Below are 25,569 nucleotides of genomic sequence, written 5' to 3'. Positions count from 1 at the left end.
CCTAATCCTGGTGCCGGTTTACTTGTTTATAAATCTCACCGTCTTGTCACTTCTTATCTTTTACATATAACTTTATCCGGCACGGAAACCATTCATTATTCTTGTTGGCCCCATCTCTTCGTAAGTGGATGATCCGTATAAAAAATAAGAATTATTTGATATGAATTATGAGACGTATCATTTAGTGGCAAATCGTGTAGCAAGTGAAGCGGACACAAGTTGTACACCACATGAGCCTTCACATTTGTTGCTCTTCAATATTTATTGCCTTGAACATGGTTCGACCTGCCGGGTGCTAGGATTATTTTTTATCTATAAATAATATTCTCCACTTCACATACTACATGTATCCAATATATTCATATAATTCAATCCGAAACAAGAAGCATTCGAACTTCCATTCTCACATACACAAATACTTGAAACAAATTTTCAATCATCATTAATTAATGGCATCTAAACATGGTCTTGTGCATATATTTCTAGTTGCGTTTCCAGCACAAGGCCAGGTTAATCCACTTCTCAGACTCGGCAAACTAATCGCTTCAAAAGGAAACGTTCTTGTCACCTTCTCCGCACCAAAATCCATCGGAAAGAAAATGTCGAATGCTGGTGCCGCCGTTTCTAGTGATCCTACCCCGGTGGGCAACCGTGGTGGCATGATCAGGTTCGAGTTTTTTGACGATGGATGCGATGAAGACAAATACGACCAACCTCATGATCTTGACACTTACTTGTCTTTACTTGAGGCTCACGGAACGAAAGCGCTCAAAGAAATCATTAACAATCATACACTAAACGGTTCGCCCGTTTCGTGCCTAATCAGCACCCCTTGGGTGCTGTGGGTTTGTGACTTGGCACAAGAGTTTAACATCCCTTGTGCAGCACTTTGGGTACAGTCTTGTGCTTGTTTTTCGACGTATTATCATTACCAGAATTCGTTAGTTCCTTTTCCTAGTGAAGAACAACCAGACATTGATGTCCAGATGCCTAGCATGCCCGTGTTGAAGTCCGATGAGATATCGAGCTTTTTACATCCTTTTACGCCTCATATGTTTTTGAAAAGATCTTTTATAGGACAATTCAAGAATATATCAAAGCCCTTTTGTATTTTAGCTGAAACATTTCAAGAACTTGAAGAGGATGCAATCAAGTACATGTCTCAAATATTTCCTATACGCGCAGTAGGTCCGTTATTCAAAGGCGCGTTACACGATACGGGTTCAAATATCTCTGGTGACTTGCTAAAAGCGGACGATTGTTTGGAGTGGCTTGACTCAAAGCCGGATTCATCAGTGGTGTACATATCTTTCGGAAGTGTAGTGAGCATGAAGCAAGAATTGGTGACTGAAATGGCTTATGGTGTATTGAATTCTGGTGTGTCGTTTTTGTGGGTGTTGAATATGAAAACGACGACAACAATCGACAAAACAGGTGAGTTACCGAAGGGGTTCTTGGAAGAGGTTGGTGAGAGGGGGATGGTGGTTCAATGGAGCCCACAAGCAAAGGTGTTGACACATCCAGCTGTGTCCTGTTTTGTGTCTCATTGTGGGTGGAATTCGACGATGGAGGCGTTATCTAGCGGTGTACCGGTGGTTGCGTTCCCACATAGGGGAGATCAAGTGACAAATGCGAAGTACTTGGAAGATGTATGGAAAGTGGGGATTAGGATGAGTAGGGGTGAGGCTGAGAACAGAGTGATTGGAAGGAAGGATGTGGAGGAGTGTTTAAAGGAGGCGACTAGCGGCGTAAAGGCGGTGGAGATGAAGAAGAATGCATTGAAGTGGAAGAAAGCGGCGGAGGAAGCGGTGGCAGAAGGTGGTTCATCTGATCGGAATATACAAGAGTTTGTAGACAAGGTTAAGAAGTTAAGGGTGCAGTAATTAGTATGCGCCAGTTGCATTTAACCCAATAAACGAGTTATGTCATTATCAATCATTAATTAAATGTATCGTATGTGTCACGTATTTGTGAAATAAAGTTAAAAGTTGGCGTTCAAATGTTAAAACGGTAGCCGTAGTTAGCAAAAATACATTTTTAACTTTAAGTTTTTACCAAAATACATTAATATTTAAAAACTTGCCATAATACACCATGGATTCGAACCAATGTTTGTTCGAACACACCAAATTAAAAGGGTTTTGATTATTCGATTACTGGTAAAAATGTATGTCTACTCCGGACAATAGGTCCGAATCAATTTTTGTTATACCTCACTTCAAACAACTGAGTTCGAATAAATTGTTGTTCTAACTCAGTTCAACAATTGGTTCGAGCTCATTTTAAGTAAGTTGAATAATGGTCGAACTCAAGTTAGAACAATTGGTTCAAACTCGAGTCGGCACAACAATTATATTGAACCTGTTGTCCGAAGTTGACACACATTTTTACCCCTAATGGAAGAATAGAGGCATCCCCCTAATGGAAGAATAGAGGCATCGTATCCGGAATTCAAACAAATAATGGTGCGTATAAGTTCGAACCAAGTGGAATTTGAAAAGTATTTTTAAAACTCGTATTTTGAAAAGAAAAAAAAAACTTTAAAAAAGGTGTACTTTAGGTAATTTCTCCCGTCAAATTAGGCTAGTTTTTATTATTTAATGTTATTGAAAGTAACTAGCAAGTAAAATTGTATTGAAAAAAGCTAATGGCCAAAAGTAAAATCCTGGGGGTCAAGATTAATTGCATTCATAATTTAATCGAAGATGACGACTTTAAATTGTATTGGGAAACTCTACTCTAATGCCCAAACATAAGATATCCAAAGGTAAAATTAGAATATTACATTTCCCTCAAAAATTTAAACTTAATTAAATCAGTAAATTAGAAGTCTTGTAAACATTATACACGTAAAATATTAAAAATGTTTGACAAGTTTGTGCATAGAGAGATTTAACGATAGGGCAGGCAAGTAAAAGTAGTACATATTTGAATATTTGATGTCATGGTCACATGGGTTATGGGCCTCTAAGTCTATACGACATATTTGATGTCACTATTTTCAAGTAAATATACAAAATAGTAATGTTCATCGTACATTCGATATATCGGTCATCTAATAGCACATAGTTATGGAACTTGTACTACATAGGACAGTAGGGTTCACACAAAAAAAAGGAGTAAAACTTGAACTGCACCACGTTACAATATTACTACGTACTACATAACGAAAAAGGAGTAAAACTTGAACTGCACCACGTTACAGTGTATTACTACGTACTACATAACGAAATATATACACATTCTGGCTGATAATTTAACACACATCCACTAACGTGCTCATGTGGTCCAAATGAGCACATGACACACAGTATGCATAGTTGTAACTTGTGAAATTATAGTGGTACACCACACATAAATGAGTAGCTTTGCATAAGTAAAGATGTGGGCCTGAGATGGTAGACATCTTACCAGACCAACTTTACTAATCAATACTGACTAGAACTTAAATAAAAGTCCACTAGGAGTAAAAGTCACGGACTATATCAGCTGTCACAAAAAACAGTTCACTATCTTAATCCAAAACAATAACAAAATGCACAAAAGTAATAATGTAAGGAAAAGAAAAAGGGTAAAACCGACCCTTCGACAGACCCACGGACCGATCCCACAGCCAACAGCCCCACGGACCGATCCCACAGCCAACATGAAATCGGACGGGTCCCACAACCAACATGAAAAAAGAAAATCGTGTAACTCATGGTTAAAGGAACATGGGGCAGACATTGAACCCGTGACACATCACACATGCCCCCTAGGCTATCATTATTGGGACACAAATGCAATAATGTTAATATAGAAATTCCAATGTTTGACTTGACATAGGGCTTAAGTACTAAAAAATAAACAATGTTTTTGATATTGAGATTGGTGAAGGATAAGGTGGGATTGCGAATGGACTAGAAAATATTGGGCTCCATGATTATTTACAAGATCTTGTATGTGGCCTTGGGTTTGTGCGAATGAGACTGGGCTAAACGAGAAGATGGGTATGTTGGTGGGACAAGGGAATGATCACGGGCCGAATTATTAACTTGGAAAAGTAGCTAGCAATTGGACTTAAATTTGAAATTGTATTCTTATCTTCTCCATATTACTTTGTTGTGGTTTAAAAGTCACGGCTTGTTTTGTTTTTGAAAGCTAGATTATTGTTTTGATTACTAGGTTATAGGCAAGTTCATATTTTAACTTGCAATTATTTTTCTTGGCATAAATTCATATTCATCAATAATTTGTCTATCGTTTGGCCAAGGATCCGTTCCGCCATTAAAGATATGAGTGTCATAGTGCCTTGACTAACATCATAGATTTAATATAATGGCCACAAATGAATCAAACTGAAATGAGTAATATTAGAGGTGACAATTATAAATGTTGCAGTTTTCATGAACATAGGAATCAAAACGAAATGAGTAAAATCAGAGGTGACAATTTTGACTATTTTAAAACGAGGCGGAGCTATGTAGAAGGCAGTGTGGGCACAGGACACCACTAAAATACGCGATGTAGTGGAAATTTTTTTAAATTTTTAGCTAGTGACAATAGCGGATAGTGTAAATTTTTTTGAGTGACACCACTGAAATAAGACATGTAGTAGAAATTTTTTTGAGTTTTAACCGGTGACACCATTGACCACAAATCCTGGCTCCGCCCCTGGTTAACATGTAGAATGAGGTTAACTAAGTGGTTTAACTAAAACAGAAGAAGATCGAGCCGATCGAACCAGCTGAAATTATTCTATTTATTCCACGATAACTTAAATAAATAAGTCTCTCTAATTCGTGTAATTTCTTTTTTAACTTGAAGACTGTAGTTTTGTAATGACATTAACACGTTCAAAATATTTATATTCTGAACAGGTGCTTCCATGTCTCCCCGGCCCAACCCGTATTGACCCGTTACCATACCCACCCAATTTCGTTAACAGTAGAAAAAGTTCTTGAAAACTTACTGTGATGGTAGTATGGTTGTATACTCGGTATATCTTAAGAGCTGCTGGACGTTCCACACGACCGAAAAAATGTGATCATGTTATCGTAAAGATCTTCATAAGCTCTTGTACTCAATAGGAAATCTACATGACCATAATCCTCAAGAAACACAACGTTCGGTTTCGATTTCAATTCCTTCAAGGTGTGTTGCACATCGATCACGTCTCCCAAAGCATCGTTTCCCCCATAAGCCATCCATATAGGTAATGATTCGGGAATTTGACTAAGGTCAAATGCAGGTGGTTTTGTTTTGCCATATTGTAGTATATTCTTCAGAGTCCCATAGTCGTACTTGGCAAAAGTACCTTTGCGTATCACTGGAAATCAAAGGTAAAAATGTGTCGAAAAGACTTGCAAGAGTAATAAGGAAGCAAACAGGGTATACAAAACATACTTTGAAAGAGATGTTTCAAGTTCTTCAATGATGAAGGATGAGGTTCATATTCAAGATAGAAATCGACACGACTGCTGTTAAAGCAACAGTTTACACCTGCAAGATTTGGGTAATAGACGGTAATGTTATCATGAAGTATACGGGTCATATAACAGTAGTTAGTTATAATAAGATATAAAACAGATTGTAAAAAAATTACCTGTGATGGCTGCTAACAAATTGCTGCAATCCACATGCCCATCACAAGCCAATAGTAAGATGTCGGTGAGGATTTCACTGCAAAAAAAAAAAAAAAAAGAATGTAAATATTATGACCGAAACTACAACATCATGGTAGTGCAAATACGTAGAACGTAACAATGTATTTTTTATTAGTTCTATACATACAAATATTACAATTGCAATATTGGTAAAGTTTGATATATGCTGGTGTGATTAACCCAAAATGGAAAGCAATAAACCTCTTTAAATTCAGTTGATGTATTCCAAGCAATGAAAGTGCCTGTGCAAAAAAATAAATAAATAAACAAAAAAAAAAAAAAAAAAAAAAAAAAAAAAGTTTACATATGAAATTCCAAAACCAAAAGTAGGTTAATTTGAATATGAATAAGCAACAAAAAAATAAAAAATAAACCTCTTCAAGATGCATTTTAACAATATTAAGAACAAATTTGGATGTGATGTGATCCAAATATGATATAGGAGAAAGAAGAGCAGCAGCTTCAACCATGTTAACAATATCTGGTTGAGTAAAAGCGGCCAATGACATTATTGTTCCCTGAATTAAAAATGAAAATATGGTTCCGTTAAGGAGATGTTATAAGCAGAGGTTTATTTTGTAGAACAGAAATGGAATTCGAAGTGTAAAACCTGTGAATGTCCCACAACAAAAACTTTGGAGTTAGTTATGGAACTTATATAAGTGAGCATTGCCTTAAGATCATAAAGAGCCATCTCTTGCCAGCTCCAATCCCAAAACTCCTGTATTAGGGTAAAGATTAAGTTAAGATCATAGCAAAAAAAAAAAAAAAAAAAAAAAAAAAAAAAACGAGCGGTCACCATTTGCCCATAACTGACACCATTAGGAACAACTGATGGTATTAAAATAGCTCTACAATAATCTTCATTTTGTCACTATCGCAAACCATGATATACAGAAAAGAAAAAAAAAAGTTTAGTACATGATGTTGATGTACCTTGTCCCCATCTGATAGAGATGCATGCCCGTGGCTCCATTTTGTACCACGCACGTTAGCAACCCAAACATCAAAACCACGGTCCGCAAGAACAAAACCCAATGATTCGTTTGGGGAATCCATAAACCAAGCATCACCACCCTGATTAAGTTAAAGTTATTTTGTACAAATGGAAAATCAAATTAAGTAATTCCTCTTATAATGGGAAAGAGATAAACAAAAGATGTAAAAACTTTTAAAACAACCAAGCTTTTTGTTTGTTGAACTAAAAGTAAAAATACCAACTACCATGAATATTCATTAGCCTACTATTCCTTCACTCATAACTTAATTAGCCAGGTTACAAAGTTATGATATAATGTTCCAAATAGGTACTATAAAATTTCGAAACTAACAAATGGTTGGTAATGTCGCCACTCACCATAAAGAGTCCATGTATAAGTAGAACGGGAGGTCGGCTTTGTACTCCTAAACTAAGAACATCCGATGACACACGCTGAAGACCTAGCAAGAAACCATCCTCTGTTTGAGTCTGCAATAAATGAAAGATCGGTCAGTTCTTTAACTAATAACTAATAAGAGAGTTAGTCCAGATATTATGTCACATGCAGAACAATTATATGCAAACTGATTGGACTTCACATATAATACTATGAATCTAGTGTTCTTGTATATAACTTGTCAATACAGCAAACTTATTCTATAAACATCACACATCATTCCAACTCAAAACTAAATACACCGAGCTGATGTAATCGATGGATTAAGAACAATCATTGATTAAGTTTTCCAAAAAAGATTCGTGGTATGTTGTTATTAAGCCCTTTGGTTCCAATTTGAGTTTCACTGACTATCACATTGACTTTCCTTTATACTTGTTCTACCCATGAATATACAGGTAAACAGATGACGTTTTCCATGTTCAGGCTGTTGGGAAATTACGGTCTCACTAATTCCCAACAAACGCCCAATGAAAAACAGTAAAGAAATAAGAACAATACACAACACAAGATTTAACGTGGAAACTTCAAAACAGGAGAAAAACCACTGGCCCCCAAAGAGAGAAATACACTATATCACAAATTATTACAATGATATAGACGACTCTCTTAAGCCAACTACACTTTCCAAAATATTTAACTAATACAACTCTCAAACAAGGGCAAGAAAGAAAGAAATAATCAAATACTTAAAGTGTATTGATTGGTGCAAATTGGAATGAAGACTTGGCCCTCCTTTTATAACCAAGTCACCTACCTCCAACTTTCTCCTCCCACCTATGTGGGATAACATCCTTCACAAAGTAACCATATCAATTTTTTCTACCAAAAAATAAAACCAACAAATCTCCACCTTTTTGATAGAAAAAGATAACCATACTTTAACATTATAAGGATAACCGATATAGATGCTTCCTCGACGACAACTTCAAGATCCTCATCTTCATGCCGTTGACATTATCTCCCAAGAGACAAAACTTGCATCTTTACCGAACATTGTCTAAACCGACAATCATTGTCATCACAGACAATCATAACTCTTAACAAGAATTATCATACTCCACCATTAAAAATATAGCACTTAGAATATCACATTCCAAGCATTTCACCTTGGCACATATTGTTGAACAACCAGCTGAAACTTTATGGTGCAACTTCCCTGTTTGGCTTTCCCGAAAGTCCCATCAGCTACAACATCAGTTTCCACCACACAACCTGCATCAACGCCAAACCAATGCCCATGTGTAATTGTGGAACCGCTAACGAACATCCCTTTCCACGGTGGCGCGGACACACCATGAGGATGACGTGACTTCAGAGGAATTCGTCACTCTCCGTAACAACGGAGACATCATTAGCGTCTTTGGAGCCATTTGCCGAATTAGCTCCACCTGGACAATTAACCCTTACATGCACAGTCTTCCCGCACCTCCAGCATACCAGATTCTTCCCAGAGTTTCTCTTTCGCCTATCCGAACACAACACTATCGTATCTCCTGATGACGAGACCCCGTTACCGTCCAGTCTTTTCTCCTCGGATAGGAGCTTGCTAGTAACGTCTTCAAACTTCAGACATCAAAATAGGTTTCATGTGTTCATAAGATGATGACAAAGATAATATCAACATCAAAGCTTTATATTCATCATCCACTTTAACTCCAATAGCTTCAAGTTCCGAAACAATACCATTCAAAATGCTCAGATAATCTGAAATCTTTGAACCCCCATCCATACGCAAAGTATGAAATTGTTCTTTAAGACACAACCGATTTGAGATGCCCTTGCCCTGGTACAACTGCTCTAGTTTAACCCAAAGCTCCTTTGCCGTTGATAACCCGTGCACATTTGCAAGCACGTTCTTTGCAAGACACAAACGAATCGCACTTGCTGCCCTCAAATCCATATCATCTCATTCTTCTTTATCGAACTTACTGCTAGAATCACTGCCGGGAACAAAGGTGGGTTTACCTTTCAATGCTTTGTGTAACCCGGACTGAATCAACACATCCTTGACTTGAACCTACCATAAGCCAAAATTGATCCTCCCATCAAATTTCTCAACATCAAACCTCATTGGACTGAACTTCGACATCGTATCCGTATCCTATAAACAACACTTTCTCTGATTTTGCTCACGTTTCGAATAGCCAAAAGATGTAGCAGGTAGCCAGGACCCTTTAAATCGGAAATCCACAACTCGCCACTAACAAATCCAACTATTACTACGAATCAGAAAAAATATTGTCTAACCAGATACCCTATACGATCAATAGAACTCGTTTCTGATGTGGACGATCCACTCCCGTGGCAACCACAGAGCATACTCCGACTCCTATAACCGAGACCCCCGTCAAACCTGACGCTCTGATACCAGTTGTTGGGAAATTACGGTCTCACTAATTCCCAACAAACGCCCAATGAAAAACAGTAAAGAAATAAGAACAATACACAACACAAGATTTAACGTGGAAACTCCAAAACAGGAGAAAAACCACCGGCCCCCAAAGAGAGAAATACACTATATCACAAATTGTTACAATGATATAGACGACTATCTTAAGCCAACTACACTCTCGAAAATAGTTAACTAATACAACTCTCAAACAAGGGTAAGAAAGAAAGAAATAATCAAATACTTAAAGTGTATTGATTGGTGCAAATTGGAATGAAGACTTGGCCCTCCTTTTATAACCAAGTCACCCACCTCCAACTTTCTCCTCCCACCTATGTGGGATAACATCCTTCACAAAGTAACCATATCAATTTTTTCTACCAAAAAATAAAACCACCACAGGCTACCATGTACTTAGGGTAGTATATTTTACTCAGACGTACACAACCAAAACCGGTATATTCCGTGATTGTTTACCACCCTTTTCCTGGCCTCCCTTAAGACTGGTACTAGAAGCGAATGTAGCTTATAAGCTACGGGTTCTTGTCACTACTTTTAAATTTTTATTACAAAGTACCATTTAAATTAAATTGTACAAGAGATCGCTAAATTTGTTAAATGAGAATTTATGGTTTTTTTAGGTAAACACACACTAAATATAATTAGGCTACTAAGGGTGTGCTTGGTTCAAAAGGGAGAATGGTAATGATAATGGGAAAGGAATGGTAATGGTAATGCAATGTTTATTCTCATTGCATTGCTATTGCTTGGTTTTTACATTTTAAAATCAGAAGAACAAATTCGGGATGAAGTTTCTCCATATTGTTAATTGTTATTTAACTATTTACGTTTGATACATATGCTAATTGTCCATAATAGTTGATGGATGCTGTTAAAAAATAGTTAATGGATGAATCTATTTCATACTCCTGACAACTACGTAGATGAGATAATCAATCGATTAAAACTGAAACTAATAAACAATTAGCGTAAATTTGATCAATATTGTTAAGCAATTTTATCATCGTCACAAAGAAGTTAGATGAATTTTGAAAATCATAAATAGTCATTAATGCCCTAATTAATATTAATATCTGATCTAAAATATAAAACAAATACAGAGGTTAAAATCATACGCTAAAAATATAAGTTACTAAGTTAAATCCTTAAATGAAATTTTAAGTTACTTCATGTTCGAGTTGTATTGTGTAGTGGAATAAAGGAATTAAAAAAAAAAGGGAAGTTACATAGAACGTGGGAGGAAAAATTGGCAGTGTATTGTAATTGTATAATGAATCCCATTCCTCTCATTTTATTGGGTAATGGTTTATTAACTAGTTTTGGGTAATGAGCAATTCCATTATAGATAACCAAGCACTTAAATGATTATCATTCCTATTCCTTATGGTTCATTACCCCCAACCAAGCACACTCTAAGTAACTCTTGAGTTTTGTTCTAGATTCACGAATGGCTGCTAGTGCCTAGTGGGATTTTAACTTGTCACCTCTTGCCCTAGCCACTAGCCTATATTTGCGAATTGCGATTATCATTCTAACTACAAATATTTTTAGTCCAATATTGCCAGAAAAAAAAATCGGTGTTTTTTTTGTTTTTTTTTGCTAATCATACATGCACTTCAAATTGAAAGTATTCGATGATCTAATATAAATAAATAAATTAATCAGTAAATGAAGTTATTAAGAGTTACTCGTATTACGGCAATTAAGAAATAGAGTTGTCGAATTAAGCGTATACAAAAACGGAATGAATCAGAGAGTGAGTTAGGGGGAAGTAATTACATACAGAGTGTTCCAAGCAAGAGTAACCACAAGGTCGGATAAGATTCAAACACAAACCACCATCATACGACTGGCTGTGTTGGATGAACGAGTCAACAGTTGAACAGCTACCGAATGAGATGTATATCGATACAGCGAGCGCTAACAGAAACCACATGACAACCATATCGATTGAGGGAGTGATCAACCAGATGCACAGTCCACAGACCAGTGGAATCAGTGAATATAGATATGGTAGTTGAGTTGGATTCACCCACAACTCCTTTATTTGACCCTGAGAACACGTAACTACGAGATGTAGGGTCACCCGCTCTCTCACGAATACGATAATTTCTTAATTTTCCTTTAAAACGTAAATTGTACTTATTCTTTTCACAAATAAGACATAATTACACTGATATAGTCCCTGTGGTTTTCACTAAATTGCTGATAGTTCCTGGACTTGTGATTTGATCGATATAGTCCTCATAGTATGCAAACGTTGCTGAGATAGTCCATATGACTGACGGAGGTTAAGTATCTCCGTTAAATAAAGCCATGATATATGCCAGATATGTGAGGGTAAATCCGTTTTTTACATCTCATCTCTACTTTATCTTTTTCCAAATCTCAAATCCTCTATCCTCTACAATATCGTATTACCACCAATTATTTCTAATCATACTATCTTAAATAAATCTGACTTATTTAAAGAATAATAATATCGTTAAGAGAGGTATGCCACCACCAGTTGAGCTACAACCCAATGTTACTTTTTAAGGACGAATATTGAAATATACAAATCCTTTTTTTTTTTTTTTACATTTTAATGATAACTTAAACGCTAATGTTAAAAAATCTTAATTTTACATAAAGTTTTGGTTAATAAAATTTGGATTTTACCAAAAATATAGTTTAACGGTTACTTTTGTAAAGTTTAAACATGTAAACATTTACTAATTACTCCCGTACTATGGGCAAATAACTATTCAGTTACAGAGTCTTTGATGTTTATAAGAACAGTTACTTTACCTGACTTAAAGAATTGTTTTATAAATTCATATTCATAAGAACTATTATTTGTAGAGCTTTTATAGTTTTGAGTCCTTTAGTTCTTTATCAAGCATACAGTTTAGAGGGTGATCGCTCACCACAAATTTACAGAGTCATAGTATTTGTTTACGCTCGATAATTCGATCAATCATTCGTTCTCACATTCGAAAACAATATTATGTGACGAGGCAGTAATCGTTTTGTGACATAGGTAATCAAAATTACGGTCAGGTTCAATGCATTATTATTAACCAATGCAAAATTGCCACGTTTATAATAATCATGTAACTTTTTTCGATTTCTAATTATTCGTCACACCTTTTGAATTGTAATTATAACGCGATTCATGCCTTTTTTAGAAAACAAATTCCAGTCTAAAACCCCAACAGAATCTTCAATTTTATAAGCCGCCTTTATCAATTAAAGCAGCGATCTGAAAACATGACGACGAAAGGCTTTCATGTACTAGACGATAAATCACTCAGAGAATACATTAAAACAACACCATCTTTATCATCGAAGTTAGGGGATGAAGTTGATAAATATCAAGTCAAAGAAGTTGGAGATGGCAATCTTAATTTCGTCTACATCGTTACTTCCCCTTCCGGTTCAATCGTCGTTAAACAGGTTTTATTCTTACTAATTTAAAGTAGTTAATTAATTAGGTTATAATATGTTCATAATGAAATTAATTTGTTGTCTTTTGTTTTAATTAGACCATAAGGATAAGGATAGAGCTAGTCAACAATCACAAATCCCTCAATTAAGTAGCAGAATGTCATCTAGGGTTTTTTATGTGTCAGTGACTCGGTTCACTGTACAACAAATCTCAAAAAGAATGTAACGTTGGATATAAAAAGAGCTCCTTAAACTTACTATTATTATTGTATCTTTCTGTGGATAAAATATGAACTTTTTTTTTAACGTGGATTTTTTGGCATTAGTAGATCATTTATTTCAACGATCCTCATCGTGTACAAGTAACACACACGTTCGGCGGAAACCCGAACCAGCTCGACGATGCCCGCAAGTTCATAAAATAAAATATGAACTTTTACCCCTTTATATGAGCAAAATTGAACTTATAGTCCTTAAATTTGCAAATGAACTTACCCACACGTAGGTGCTGTTTGTTTTTCAAGATGTTTTTGTCTTAAGATCTGCAGACCACGTCTGTAAAGAAGATGTGACCTGAAGGTGTATGCTTTTGTTTTTATGTTTGCAAAATAACTTAATTCTGCAGCAGTTAGAAGCATATTTCTAAGTCTGCGAGGTTTCAGACAGACTAAGACATTATTTTATCTTATGTCTTAAGAATAAAAAACAGTCTGCAATAGAAACGTTTGCAGGCCCGCATACATAAGTCATAATAAGATCTGCAGACTGAAAAACAAACGACACCCTAGTCTTTTCAGAACTTCCATTACTTTCTTCTGAAATTTGCCCTGTATGTAAGTAGAAGCAGTATCTCTATAGATTGTGCTTGTTTGTTTAATTTGTATGTGGGCAGGCTATACCGTATGTTCGTTGTATTGGTGAATCATGGCCAATGACAAAGGAAAGATCTTATTTTGAAGCAACTGCACTTAAACGTCAGCATGGTTTGTCGCCTAAACATGTTCCGGAAGTTTATCACTTTGACAGAACAATGTCAGTTATTGGTATGCGATATATCGAACCTCCACATATTATCTTGAGGAAAGGATTGATTGCTGGAGTCGAATATCCATTATTGGCAGAACATATGTCAGAATTTATGGCTAATACTCTTTTTTACACATCTCTTCTGTATCTTACAACTACAGAGCACAAAAGTGCAGGTATATTAAGTTATGCCTAGAATTACAGTACTCATTTAATTAATTACCATCAATAAAAAGAGCACTTTTTTAAAAAACATTTAAGTTTTTGTATGTGCTCTGTAAAGCTTTGGAGGTGTATTAAGATGCATCTAACTCATGGCGTTTACCTCAATTTCCTTTGTGCAGTGGCTGAATTTTGTGCAAATATGGAGTTATGCAGGCTGACTGAGCAGGTGGTCTTTTCAGACCCTTACAAGATTGCTGAATTTAACCGTTGGACTACACCGTATCTTGATAGTGATGCTGAGACAGTTCGGAATGACAATATATTAAAGCTTGAAGTTGCTGAGCTCAAATCAAAGTACACGGACTTAATCGCTTACGTTTTTTTTACCTTTTAATGTTTCCCATTTAACAATTTCTGGAAGCTGTTCCTTAAGCAAATGGATGCTTGATGTGCAGATTCTGTGAAAAGGCACAAGCTTTAATACACGGAGATCTTCATACCGGTTCGGTGATGGTTACTCACGAATCGACTCAAGTCATTGATCCAGAATTTGCTTTCTACGGGCCAATGGGTTTTGATATTGGTGCTTTTATTGGAAACCTGTTTTTGGCGTACTTCTCACAAGATGGACATGCAGATCATGGGAATGACCGAAAAGTATGTCTTGCTTGATATACTGTATTATATTTTTATCATACTTATATTGGTTTTCAATGGTTACTTACGCTAAACCATTTCTCTTGGGTTTTGTGCAGACGTATAAAGCATGGATAATTGATACTGTGGCAGACACCTGGAACCTCTTTTACAAAAAGTTCACCGCTCTCTGGGATATACACAAAGATGGGCCCGGTGAGGCGTATCTTAGTGAAATTTATAACAATACGGAGCTTCGGGAGCTTGTGAAACAGAAATACATGAGCGATTTGTTTCACGATTCTCTTGGATTTGCTGCTGCCAAAATGATAAGGTAGTTTGAACTCGTAATACTGAATTCATGAATCATAAATTACATCTGATAATGGAACAATTTTTCTAATATGATGACGATTCGGACAAGATTTGAATGTGTTAATGGAATTCTTATCATCTTTAGTATTTTATAAATCCAAATTAGGGCCACCAAGACGATGGATGTACTTACTATTTTCTGTATGTTTTTTTGTCATGATTTGAACCACAGGAGGATTGTTGGAGTGGCTCATGTTGAAGATTTTGAATCAATCGTTGATCTTGCGAAACGAGCAGATTGTGAACGACGGGCTCTTGATTTCGCCAAGATGCTTATGAAGAAACGAAGAAATTTCAACACCATAGCTGAAGTTATTTCTGCGGCTCAGTAATTCTATAAGTGATGTGCAAGGCATGCAACTTGATATAGTCTCTTAATAAATGTTCATGAACTGAACATCACTACCAAATAGTTACCAGGTAATTGTATTGTAATGATAAATCGTATTCAACAGTTGTAATTTGGGGCTGATAATATATGTGTGGCATGTGATAATATTTTTCTGAACAAATTTTAGTTACATGATAATATGTGTGCAACACCTAGGTTCTTGGTAGGCTTGGTAGAATAAGCACAAAGGACATAGACTTATCACATGTTTAGGGGAGTTTTGGCATTTGTTTTGAAAGTTATTATTGGATTTGTTGCATTATGTCTCAGAGTACTCAATGATAGTGAACATATTCTAATTTTACTTGAAGACCTGTATTAGCTACAATGGCTAGGTACATCATAACCTTGGTCCCATCTGTGACTTTGCCCTGGTTGAACCCAATGGCTAGGTACGTACCCTACCTTAAACCTCAAAATCAGCAATCCCTTCAATTAACCCTCCCGAAACAAGCTCACTGTTTCCATTCTATTGCTATACATGTATCATCATCATCATCATCATCATCATCATCATCATCATCATCATCATCATCATCATCCATCATAATATATGGCCCGTGCAAGCTCCCTCTCATGAGTTATGAGTTAAGACATCACTCGAGTATTTTGGATGTAGTTTGCGCTGACATGGATCTTGTTGTTTGAGGGGTAAGCGACTCCATCCATGTCATTGATGAATAAGCTGGCTTGTTATATTTCTTTTTATCTGCATCCATGTTCGTTGGAATATATGGTATATGAAGCTGGTGACGGTTCCTAGTGTCTGTTTAATGTATTCGAGTCCAATCTTGTTGAAAACGGAAGCGGAATTATTGAATAACTATCTCAATTGATTGAATTAATTGTGAAATGATTACAAACGGCTGCATATAATACAACTAAAGGCAACTAACTACCAACATTGTAACTAACTTTCTAGCTAACTGAGCTGAAGTCATAGAGTTACAACTCAGTATCTTCTAATTATAATATTTACATAAACAGCCCAAATTCTCGATCGGTAACGTACAGACTGGAGATTACAAAACAAAGTCTCAATCTGTAACTTACGGCTCAGAACCTTTAACTTCATACGAGTAATTGTTGGTGAATTGGAATGGTGCCTGGTGTGGTTTCTGGTCAGCCGGCTATTTGTTCAACAGCTCTAGTCATTTGTAAGATTGAATTGTTATCAGCCATGGATGATAGCTAGCAAACAACGTTTATGTTTTTAGGCTACATATACCGGTAAAATTGTTAGCTGTCGAGGATAAAACATTACTCCGTATTATTTATACGGAACATATAACTCTTGATTAAAACATTATACATATATACAATTGAGCAAATTTGGGTTACTATTGATGAATAGTAACCAACTTCCATGCTTAGCGGAGTTGTACGTTCCGCTTAAATCGTGGTGCCCACTAGCACTCTTTATTACCAAATGTCAAACACCCTAAACTTCAAGGGCTAAGTGAAAATTACATATTTCTAAATAAAAAAAACTTAAAAAAAATCACCCAAATCTTCAACGGATCACATCTTCTCCCTCGCCACGCGTTATATTTTTACGAAACCACAGCTCAACTCGAAATAATTTTACGAATACAACGCAACTACCTATACACAAAATTGACGCTTTTCAAAAAACGCTAAATATCTCGGGCTACTATGTTTTAGGGTGCCTTATTAAATTGTGTTAATATATTCCGGATGTTACAGTCATGTTGGACAACTTTCGCTAACTACAAGTGCAGTAAAGACATTCCAAGATGAAAAGAGCATGTGATTATGCAATTTATGCAAACTCATGTAATAACCTTTTGTATGTAACAACGAGCAACTTTTTGCGATAACCTGTGACTTTTCTAAATTCTTAAGTTTACCGCAGCATCGCGCGGTGGACCAGTTTCTTGTTAAGAAATATAGATAAACGAATTGTTTTTGTTTATACGGTATTATTTATACGGAGTATAAGACCATCTTTAACAATGGCGGGGTGTTAATGGGTAGGGGTGAGGTGTTTTACATGCGTGCTGTCAAACTGGTAAATAATAGGTGGCGTGTTGAGTGGCGTGTTATGTGATGTGTTAAAATATCGTTGAGAGTTAGGTAAAAATATATATATAAAAATAATAAAAGACCAATCAAAATCAAGCACGCCTAGTTTTCTTCTCGTGCCACGAGCCAACACGCATGAGTCAAATGACACCAGCACGCCTTGCTATGAGCGTGTTGGAGACGTGTTGAGCTTAAAATGAGTGAGCACGCCAGGTGGTCTAAAATTTAAATGGTTTATCTAAAATATAAAAAAGCAAAACAATCAAACTAAAAGATAACTGCACCCTATTTGCGAAACTTCTTTTTATCTGCAGGTTTCCGAAAGTGGAAGACCATTTTACGAAAAATTTTGCAGCAGAATCAGGTACTCTTTCTGTGCTCAGGACTGGCTAAGTTTGCTATTGACTAATTACACAACAAATAAAATACAAAAGTTCAATTTTCTCGTCGAGACGATGAATAAGATTTAGTTTAATGTATGCTCGGTTAACTCAGAGTTTGAGCATTACATTATTCGAGTATCAAATAAATATTAATTCTCATATAATTCAATGAGGTACTGGATACTCGTTAGTATCAGGTACTTGCAGCCTATTGAAATTGTGCTTTGTTGACTTCTTTTGTTATGCACTCTAGGTGTTTGATTATATGCCTAGCCGAATTTTGACATCAATTTTTAGAAGAAAAAAAAGACTGCATGATGATAATAACGGTGAGAATAAAAATACAAAATGACCACATTCAGTTGATTGTTACATGCTTTCAACTGAATGTGTTGGGTCATAGGCAAGAATATACACGTTTTTCTTCTCAGATGCAACATTTGCATATGAGGAAGTTAAACAAAGGACCCATGTTTTTATCATATACTCCGTAAAAGTTTGAGGTATGAGTACCAGCATGCTTGTATGATTTTTTAAGTTGTTTTTCAGATTCGGTCCTTGTTTTCAGACGCCTTTCAGTCCGTTTGAAGATGACTTCATGTGAAGGAGGGGAAACGCCAGAAGTTATTGCATTTATGAAGCTGGCATTAGAACAGGTATCCATTTCCCTTATAAACTAACACTACCACTAAGGTCTAAGCGTCTTGATCTTTCAATATTGAATATAAACTTATGAAGTTTTCTGTGCGAAGCTCGAATCATCTAACGAGGCAAACATTAAATGGTTTTTATGGGATAGAGAGAGTATGTAGTTTAAGTTTGAGGATTATATCTTGCTTCATATAGAGGTACTTGAACTAGCCAATGAATAACCTGCTGACGTACCTATTTTACAGGCCAAAATTGCATTTGACAGCCTTGAAGTGCCTGTCGGGTATGTTTCATGTCAATCATCTCTTGTTTATCAAATTCTTTTATAGGCATCTTATAACATTGTATATATGTTCTTTTGTAAGTTTATTTCCTTCCAAGCTTACTAATATGTGTTTCTTCCATTAACACTTTTGAACTATTTATCCTGCTTGCATATCATCCTGTACGCATAACTATCTTCTAGAAGATGCTCTGCGTTTTTTTATTAATTTTGTAGAACCAATCATTTACAATGTGTAAGGATGCTCCGGAAGCTCATGTTATTCATTATCTCACACTTATATTATCCCATTTTATTTAAGCCTTTTATCAAAGTGCACCATCATACGAAATGTATTTAAGTAAAATTTGTTTTTCATGCAACAGCTGCGTTATTGTTATGGATGGGAAGGTAATAGCAAGTGGAAGAAATCAGACTAACCAAACAAGAAATGTAACAGTTGAACTTTTTATTGTTACCCTTTTTATTTGCATTATAGTTTAACCTATCATTATGTTACAACTACAAAATTTGCCCCCTTAATATATCAGGCTACAAGGCATGCTGAAATGGAAGCGACAGATGTTCTACTTGAGCAGTGGAAAGAAAAGAAACTTACTAAAGGCGAAGTTGCTGACATGTTCTCAAAATGCTATCTTTATGTCACATGCGAACCTTGTATAATGTGTGCGGCTGCTTTATCATTTCTTGGTACACTTGCGGACTTACATACCTTGATAAATCTTATCATGTCATACAGGTTATATCATGATCATGACATCTTCTTCTTTATTCTTCCTTATACCTGACTATAGGTATCAAAGAGGTATACTATGGCTGTGCCAATGATAAATTTGGAGGTTGTGGATCAATATTATCCTTACATACAAATGCATCTGAGATATCAACGAGGTTGACATCCAACACTAGTTTTTTTTATGACATCACTCAAAAACAAAAAAAAACAAAAAAAAAAAACAAAAAGGAGAAAATTTCATTTATTACATTCTTTGTGTGTGTGTGTCTCTGAGTCACTCTCTTACTACCCGAAATTTCACGTTTAGTTCTTATTATTTTATTTTCATATTAACTTGATAGTGGTGATGATCTTGGGGGGAAAGGTTACAAATGCACTGGTGGGATAATGGCTGAAGAAGCTGTTTCTCTTTTTAGAAACTTCTACGAGCTTGGAAACCCTAAAAGTATGTTATTTTAACAAGTCTTGACTATTGTTGTTAGTTAGAACTTAGAACTATTACTCCACATCACAGTTATTGTTGCTTAATCAGTAATTAATCAAGATAACAAAATTTTGGCACCCTGCTATCATGTAGGTCAGACTACAACTAGGAGGTTTATTCTTTATGAAGATGTTTTATCTGTTTGATAATGTTTGTTGTGTTTGATTTACAATCTACTGATGTAGGCATTAGAATAGTATATAGTTTTATCTACTTAAATCATGCAAGTATTTTCATAGAAAGCGCGCGAAAGCGGAAAATAAGCATTTGAAAATGAACCAAGTGATATGATGTATTGTTGGATATTAGACCTAGTAGTCCAACTTTATTATAATTAATTAATACGAGTAATAAATCAGTAGTAAACGAAAATGATAAAAGTCTCTTCATATAAATCATCTAACTTTGGCATATCTAAGGTTTTAATGTCTTCATATTTGTACTCATAACTAAGGGTCTGTTTACTTTCTACTTAATAATCTGTTTTAGTACAGCTCTTAAATCGGTAAGCAAAATTGTTGTTTCTTTGTCAATCTGCCACTAAATCTGAAAAATGGTTTGTTTGTAGTAGACGTTGAAACAGACCCTCTTCCTAAACAGAAGCATATGGAAACAAAACTTAATACAAAATAAAAGTAAACGGCCCCTTAGGTTCACAAATCATTTTATAAAGTTTTAGCAAAAGCATCATGATGAATTAGATTCGTGTCAGCCTTTGTTGCATACTGTAAAGAGTGAAATAAATTGCCCTAAGCAACATAGTTTCTTTCTTTGTTTTTTGCAGCTCCAAAACCTCATAGACAGCTAGTTCAACAATCATAATTCATCGTTGCATTCGGACATTTGGTAATGGTCAGTTTTTATCTGCGGTTCGCATAAAAAGACCTTCAGGATCTTACTAACATGAGAAAAAGACATGTTATATTTCTCTTATACTTCTGATCCGATTAGTAATAACAAATTTGATTATAGTTATATAAACTTAAATTAAAGTATGGTTTTCACATGGCATAACAATATTATTATATGAAAAATGGGTTACGATATCTTGAAAGATTCTCACTACTTAACATATCCAAAGGGGTGCTTTTGCAGCATATTTTATAGTCAAATTGACAAATTTGATGTTCTTTTGTTACCCGTAGTTGAAGTTGATTGAATAAAGATAAGTTAATTGTTATATCAGGGTAATAAAAGGTAACTAGGGTGCATGATTGTGAACCTGAAGAGGTAGGTGATGAAAATTAAATACTCTAAACTTGACTAACTGAGCAACTCTCAGCTCTTGACTTTCAAGGAACAATAAAGAATGTTATCATTAATACGGAGTAATATATTTTATCATATCATCAAAATCATTTAACTTTATAGTCAAAATAATAATAATAATAATAATAATAATAATAATAATAATAATAATAATAATAATAATAATAATCAAAATCATTTAACTTTATCTTTTGTACTCCAATCTTTTAAAGATTCAAGTTTATTTCATAATTTATATTTATTCTTGATGTTATTTTCATCACGTAGTTCATTTTTATCTCATAATTTATATTTATTCTTGGTGTTATTTACAACACACGACGACTCTAGAACTAAAACAAAACAAAGAACTAAAGAGTTTCGCGTCACAAAGATGTATTAACCAAACAAATAAAAAGTGAAAATACCATGCAAGACAAAAAACACACAGACAACGTAACCCGAACCCAACCAAGACAAACATACTTGAACAACTATGGCTTGACAATGATCTAAAATAAAGAGGATCAGTTAAAAAATGGTAATAATGTGTTTTTCAAACATTTTCATCCTTTTATGTTTGGATTTGGGTTACAAACAGCCAACCTCTTTGTCTTCGTCGTCTATTGAATTCAGAAGATTACAATAATAGATCAAACAATGATCACTATGATATGGACAAATTCCTAAATGATATAGTCAATGGTTATACTATTGGTTGATGCGTCTCAACGTCTCACTGTAAGTGTTGTTTGAAGCTTATATCAAACATCCAATTTGTACACTCATATTGTGATTATATGTTTGTTTGTTAGGTTTAGTACCATTAATTGGTATAAATTATGATTTATGCATTTTTATAACATTAAAGAAAAGTTTATTTGTTAAATGATTATAACAAGATAAAGGTTAGATCGCGATTCACTGCTATTTTTTTACAAGTGTATGTATTTGTAAATACCAAAAAAAAAAAAAAAAAAAAAAAAAAAAAAATTACCGTTGATGAATAGTGACCCAGTCTATATGTTTGTAAATATTAAAAAAAAAGGTTACTATTGATGAATAGTGAGCTAGCCAAGCAGGTGGCTAGGATCACTACCATCCTTGGTATGTAGAGGTAATATATTTTTTTATAAGTGTATGTATTTGTAAATATCAAAAAGAAAAAAAAAGTTACCATTGATGAATAGTGACCCAGTCTATGTATTTGTAAATATTAAAAAAAAGTTACTATTGATGAATAGTGAACCAGCCAAAGATCACTCGTCAGCCAGGTTGGCTAAGATCACTACCATCCTTATATGTAGAGGTAATATATTTTAATAAAAAATTGTGCAAGGTTTAGCTATTGAGTTGCTTTACCTTGACTGGATTAGTTGTTGAGGGGTCATCTTGTCCCATTACTATATTGTACAATGATTAACCTTTTTATAGTTATTTTAGACTTTACATTAGAATATGAGAATTTTATATAAAAAAAAAAAAAATTGAAATGAAAACAAGTTTCATATAATTGAATATATTATATTATTCACCAAAGGTCTTTGACCTAATAGTATCAAAGTAACTCATCAATTTTGTGATTGCGAGTTCGAGTCCGAACTATTCGTGATATGAGTGAGTAGTTGTGTTTGCCGTCAAAAAAATATTATCTTATTCTAAATCATCAAATACTTTTAAGAATTGCAGTTTTTAATTAATGGTCATGATATTAGTTATGAATAGTACTATTTAATATTTCATTTATCTTATTCTAATAGACAAAATTTATCTTATTAGTTATGAATAGTACTATTTAATATTTCATTTTTCACACACCCAATTAAAATACAAATCGAACCCCCCATTTTATAGTACTATTTAATATTTCATTTTTCACACACTCAACCCCCTAACTTTCATTAAAATACAAATCGAACCTCCCCATTTTATACCTATATTTCAAAATTTATCTTATTACTTATGAATAGTACTATTTAATATTTCATTTTTTACACACCCAACCCCCTAACTTTCATTAAAATACAAATCGAATCCCCCATTTTATAGTACTATTTAATATTTCATTTTTCACACACTCAACCCCCTAACTTTCATTAAAATACAAATCGAACTCCCCCATTTTACACCTATATAATAAAATATTATTTATCTCATCACTAACACTAAAAATATTGAATAATAACACTCACCACGCTACTACTGTGCTACTTTTTTTTGCCTCAAACGATAAAAAAAATAACTTTCATAAAAGGACAACCCTTCAATGCTATCAAAAGATGTCGAAAAATAATCTTTTTTACAAAATAGATCAACTAACTTTTTTTTTAAAAAAAACTCGAGCGCTAAAAGAAGCAACTTTCACAAATGAACAACCCTTCAATGTTAGATGTCGATTTTTTTTTAAAAAAAAATAGATCAACACTTTTTTTTAACTCGCATTTAAAACGGAGCCCCCGACGCGAAGCGAGGGCTCCACAACTAGTTAACCCCAATTGTTAAAAAAAAAAAATAATAATACGGAGTAAAGAATAGTTGACTTTCTACATATTATTTGATTTTTTATTAAAAAAATCAAAAATCCTTATCTAGTCTAGAAATATATTTGTATCTATTTATTATTTATATATTAATAATAAAAATAATCCGCAATAATTTTGAACTTGAATTAATTGGTAAAGCCATTATACATGGATCTTCACACGCCACAAAAGCACAAAGGAGAGCACAAAGATTCCACATCACAGAATCGTCTAACACGTGTTTTTCTGATAATTTATTAATCAAGAGTTCAAAGTTTTTTATAATGAGTAATAGTTAACGCTTCAACTTTATATATAAACTAATATCTTTAGCTTAATCTGATGATAACAGATTCAAATTAAAAAAATTAAAACGTAATGCTGATGTTATCAAAACTCTTTAATAAGATTATGTTTTCTTTAACTAAATAGGGTCGTCTTTGAGAATGAACTGTCTATGAACAAATTGGACAATGCTCATAGCCTTCAATCACAATGGATGAAAAGAGATGAACTGGCATGTTAAATGCTCAAAACGTAAAAGTTTACTGATCAGAATATAGGAAAAACTTAAAGAGGTGTTCTTAATAGATAAATCCATCATTTAAATAATAAATTCATGCTAAATAGACATAGAAGAAGTTTGTTTCATGGATTCAAATCCCATTTCCTCCTTAACAAAAGAAATGAAACGGGCGGGCGTAATAACGTGAGAGAAAGAACCTATCAGTGGACTGGGAGGCTTTATGTTCTTGAGCATGTTGGGGGATATACAAGTAAGTACATGGTCTATATATTCTTTGATTTCGTTCTACCGGTAAGATAAGTTGTACAGTACAAGAAGTTGATAGCATAATTGTGGTGAGAATTTATCAAATTTGATGGAATATGTCATTAGCCTCAAACGTTTATTAACCAATTTAAGATAGACATAATCTGTGTTTATATCTTCACCTAGTCTTGTAAATCTTAACCAGATTCATCTAAATAGCTTTTTTCATTAAGTTTTCAAAAATCAATTTGGATTAACAAATTAATTAAATATTAAAATTAAATGATATTTTGAACTTTTTTAATAAAGTTGAAAAAATATAACAGAGTATCTTCACAACCGATGAATCTATTTTTTTTTTCTTCTTTCAATTATTAAATTAGAAATCAATTTATCTTTTAAGAAAAGTTTCGCACAACATAACGAGTAGTTTTCGATTTCTAATTAAGTTGTTGTGATGATTCAATTAAGCATAACAAACAAGAAACTTAACGAACACAAACATCGACTAGCATGATTTCTGGTTTCAACAAATAACAAAAACCGAACCAAACAAACAAACCCAATATATATATATATATCAAAATTAAAACAACATAACGTAATAACTCGTTTAAAGCTGTTCAACAAATCTTTATTCCAGGAAATTAAAGCTGTTCAATTCATGTAGCTAATTAATTAAACTTTGCCATCAACAAGAACCATATCTTGTGCCAATTTAATTTCGTTAACCGGGTAATCCATCTTCATAACATTAGCCGTGTGTTCGAGCAAATCAATATCCGATTCCAAACTCCCCCATTCGATTTCGAGTTCTTTTGTCATCTCTGAATCTTGTCCCGCACGTTTAGCTTCTAAAAGTTGTAACTTTTTGGCAGCGAGTTCTTTTTTACGTTCTTCGATCGTCGCCATGATCACTGGCAGCTTT

At 34.3% G+C, this 25,569-nt stretch overlaps 4 protein-coding genes across 7 annotated transcripts; 3 read left to right on the top strand and 1 right to left on the bottom strand.

Annotated features, from left to right (window-relative positions):
* The first annotated feature begins 211 nt into the window (after positions 1–211).
* On the top strand, positions 212–2,006 carry LOC139845346 (gallate 1-beta-glucosyltransferase 84A23-like). The gene has a single exon (XM_071835602.1). It carries the CDS (start codon positions 450–452, stop codon positions 1,881–1,883), a length of 1,434 nt encoding a protein of 477 aa, XP_071691703.1. The 5' UTR covers positions 212–449; the 3' UTR covers positions 1,884–2,006.
* Positions 2,007–3,164: 1,158 nt separating this feature from the next.
* LOC139845345 (triacylglycerol lipase 1) lies at positions 3,165–11,569 on the bottom strand. Its single transcript, XM_071835601.1, has 10 exons — positions 11,278–11,569; positions 7,003–7,113; positions 6,582–6,722; positions 6,256–6,366; positions 6,020–6,163; positions 5,847–5,887; positions 5,585–5,661; positions 5,386–5,481; positions 4,952–5,308; positions 3,165–3,489 (listed from the first exon to the last, which is right to left on the bottom strand). The coding sequence occupies exons 1-9, from the start codon at positions 11,437–11,439 to the stop codon at positions 4,986–4,988; spliced, it is 1,206 nt and encodes a 401-aa protein (XP_071691702.1). The 5' UTR covers positions 11,440–11,569; the 3' UTR covers positions 3,165–3,489; positions 4,952–4,985.
* A 1,085-nt stretch (positions 11,570–12,654) lies between these two features.
* On the top strand, positions 12,655–15,786 carry LOC139845344 (methylthioribose kinase). Its single transcript, XM_071835600.1, has 6 exons — positions 12,655–12,932; positions 13,816–14,125; positions 14,294–14,468; positions 14,570–14,771; positions 14,870–15,084; positions 15,298–15,786. The coding sequence occupies exons 1-6, from the start codon at positions 12,747–12,749 to the stop codon at positions 15,455–15,457; spliced, it is 1,248 nt and encodes a 415-aa protein (XP_071691701.1). The 5' UTR covers positions 12,655–12,746; the 3' UTR covers positions 15,458–15,786.
* A 2,038-nt stretch (positions 15,787–17,824) lies between these two features.
* On the top strand, positions 17,825–21,175 carry LOC139845343 (tRNA-specific adenosine deaminase TAD2). 4 transcript variants are annotated; one of them, XM_071835595.1, is made up of 9 exons: positions 17,836–17,926; positions 18,199–18,274; positions 18,495–18,601; positions 18,842–18,879; positions 19,245–19,311; positions 19,410–19,569; positions 19,674–19,770; positions 19,957–20,060; positions 20,884–21,175. In XM_071835595.1, the coding sequence occupies exons 2-9, from the start codon at positions 18,211–18,213 to the stop codon at positions 20,919–20,921; spliced, it is 675 nt and encodes a 224-aa protein (XP_071691696.1). In that variant the 5' UTR covers positions 17,836–17,926; positions 18,199–18,210; the 3' UTR covers positions 20,922–21,175. The 4 variants fall into 4 exon arrangements, with proteins under 4 accessions (XP_071691697.1, XP_071691696.1, XP_071691698.1 ...); XM_071835598.1 differs by having other exon boundaries at positions 17,879–17,926; positions 18,514–18,601; positions 20,884–21,173; XM_071835596.1 differs by lacking the exon at positions 18,199–18,274 and having other exon boundaries at positions 17,825–17,926; positions 20,884–21,174.
* The last annotated feature ends 4,394 nt before the right edge of the window (positions 21,176–25,569 follow it).

Source organism: Rutidosis leptorrhynchoides, chromosome 4, assembly GCF_046630445.1.
Source record: "Rutidosis leptorrhynchoides isolate AG116_Rl617_1_P2 chromosome 4, CSIRO_AGI_Rlap_v1, whole genome shotgun sequence".
Lineage (NCBI taxonomy): Eukaryota > Viridiplantae > Streptophyta > Magnoliopsida > Asterales > Asteraceae > Rutidosis > Rutidosis leptorrhynchoides.
The sequence above is the reverse complement of the archived record's forward strand: the minus strand, read 5'-3'. Positions and strand labels throughout refer to the sequence as shown.

What these genes read in the sequence shown, in the direction of transcription:
- LOC139845346 (XM_071835602.1), top strand. Translation starts at nt 450, where the DNA reads ATGGCATCTAAACATGGTCTTGTGCATATATTTCTAGTTGCGTTTCCA.
- LOC139845345 (XM_071835601.1), bottom strand. Translation starts at nt 11,439, where the DNA reads ATGGTTGTCATGTGGTTTCTGTTAGCGCTCGCTGTATCGATATACATC. An exon ending in CATCAACTGAATTTAAAGAG is followed by an intron (nt 5,662 to 5,846) that starts GTTTATTGCTTT and finishes TTTTTTTTGCAG; the next exon opens with TGAAATCCTCACCGACATCT. An exon ending in TTTGTTAGCAGCCATCACAG is followed by an intron (nt 5,482 to 5,584) that starts GTAATTTTTTTA and finishes CAAATCTTGCAG; the next exon opens with GTGTAAACTGTTGCTTTAAC.
- LOC139845344 (XM_071835600.1), top strand. Translation starts at nt 12,747, where the DNA reads ATGACGACGAAAGGCTTTCATGTACTAGACGATAAATCACTCAGAGAA. An exon ending in TACAGAGCACAAAAGTGCAG is followed by an intron (nt 14,126 to 14,293) that starts GTATATTAAGTT and finishes TCCTTTGTGCAG; the next exon opens with TGGCTGAATTTTGTGCAAAT. An exon ending in GTTGCTGAGCTCAAATCAAA is followed by an intron (nt 14,469 to 14,569) that starts GTACACGGACTT and finishes CTTGATGTGCAG; the next exon opens with ATTCTGTGAAAAGGCACAAG.
- LOC139845343 (XM_071835595.1), top strand. Translation starts at nt 18,211, where the DNA reads ATGCCTAGCCGAATTTTGACATCAATTTTTAGAAGAAAAAAAAGACTG. An exon ending in TGAAGCTGGCATTAGAACAG is followed by an intron (nt 18,602 to 18,841) that starts GTATCCATTTCC and finishes CCTATTTTACAG; the next exon opens with GCCAAAATTGCATTTGACAG. An exon ending in AGCCTTGAAGTGCCTGTCGG is followed by an intron (nt 18,880 to 19,244) that starts GTATGTTTCATG and finishes TTCATGCAACAG; the next exon opens with CTGCGTTATTGTTATGGATG.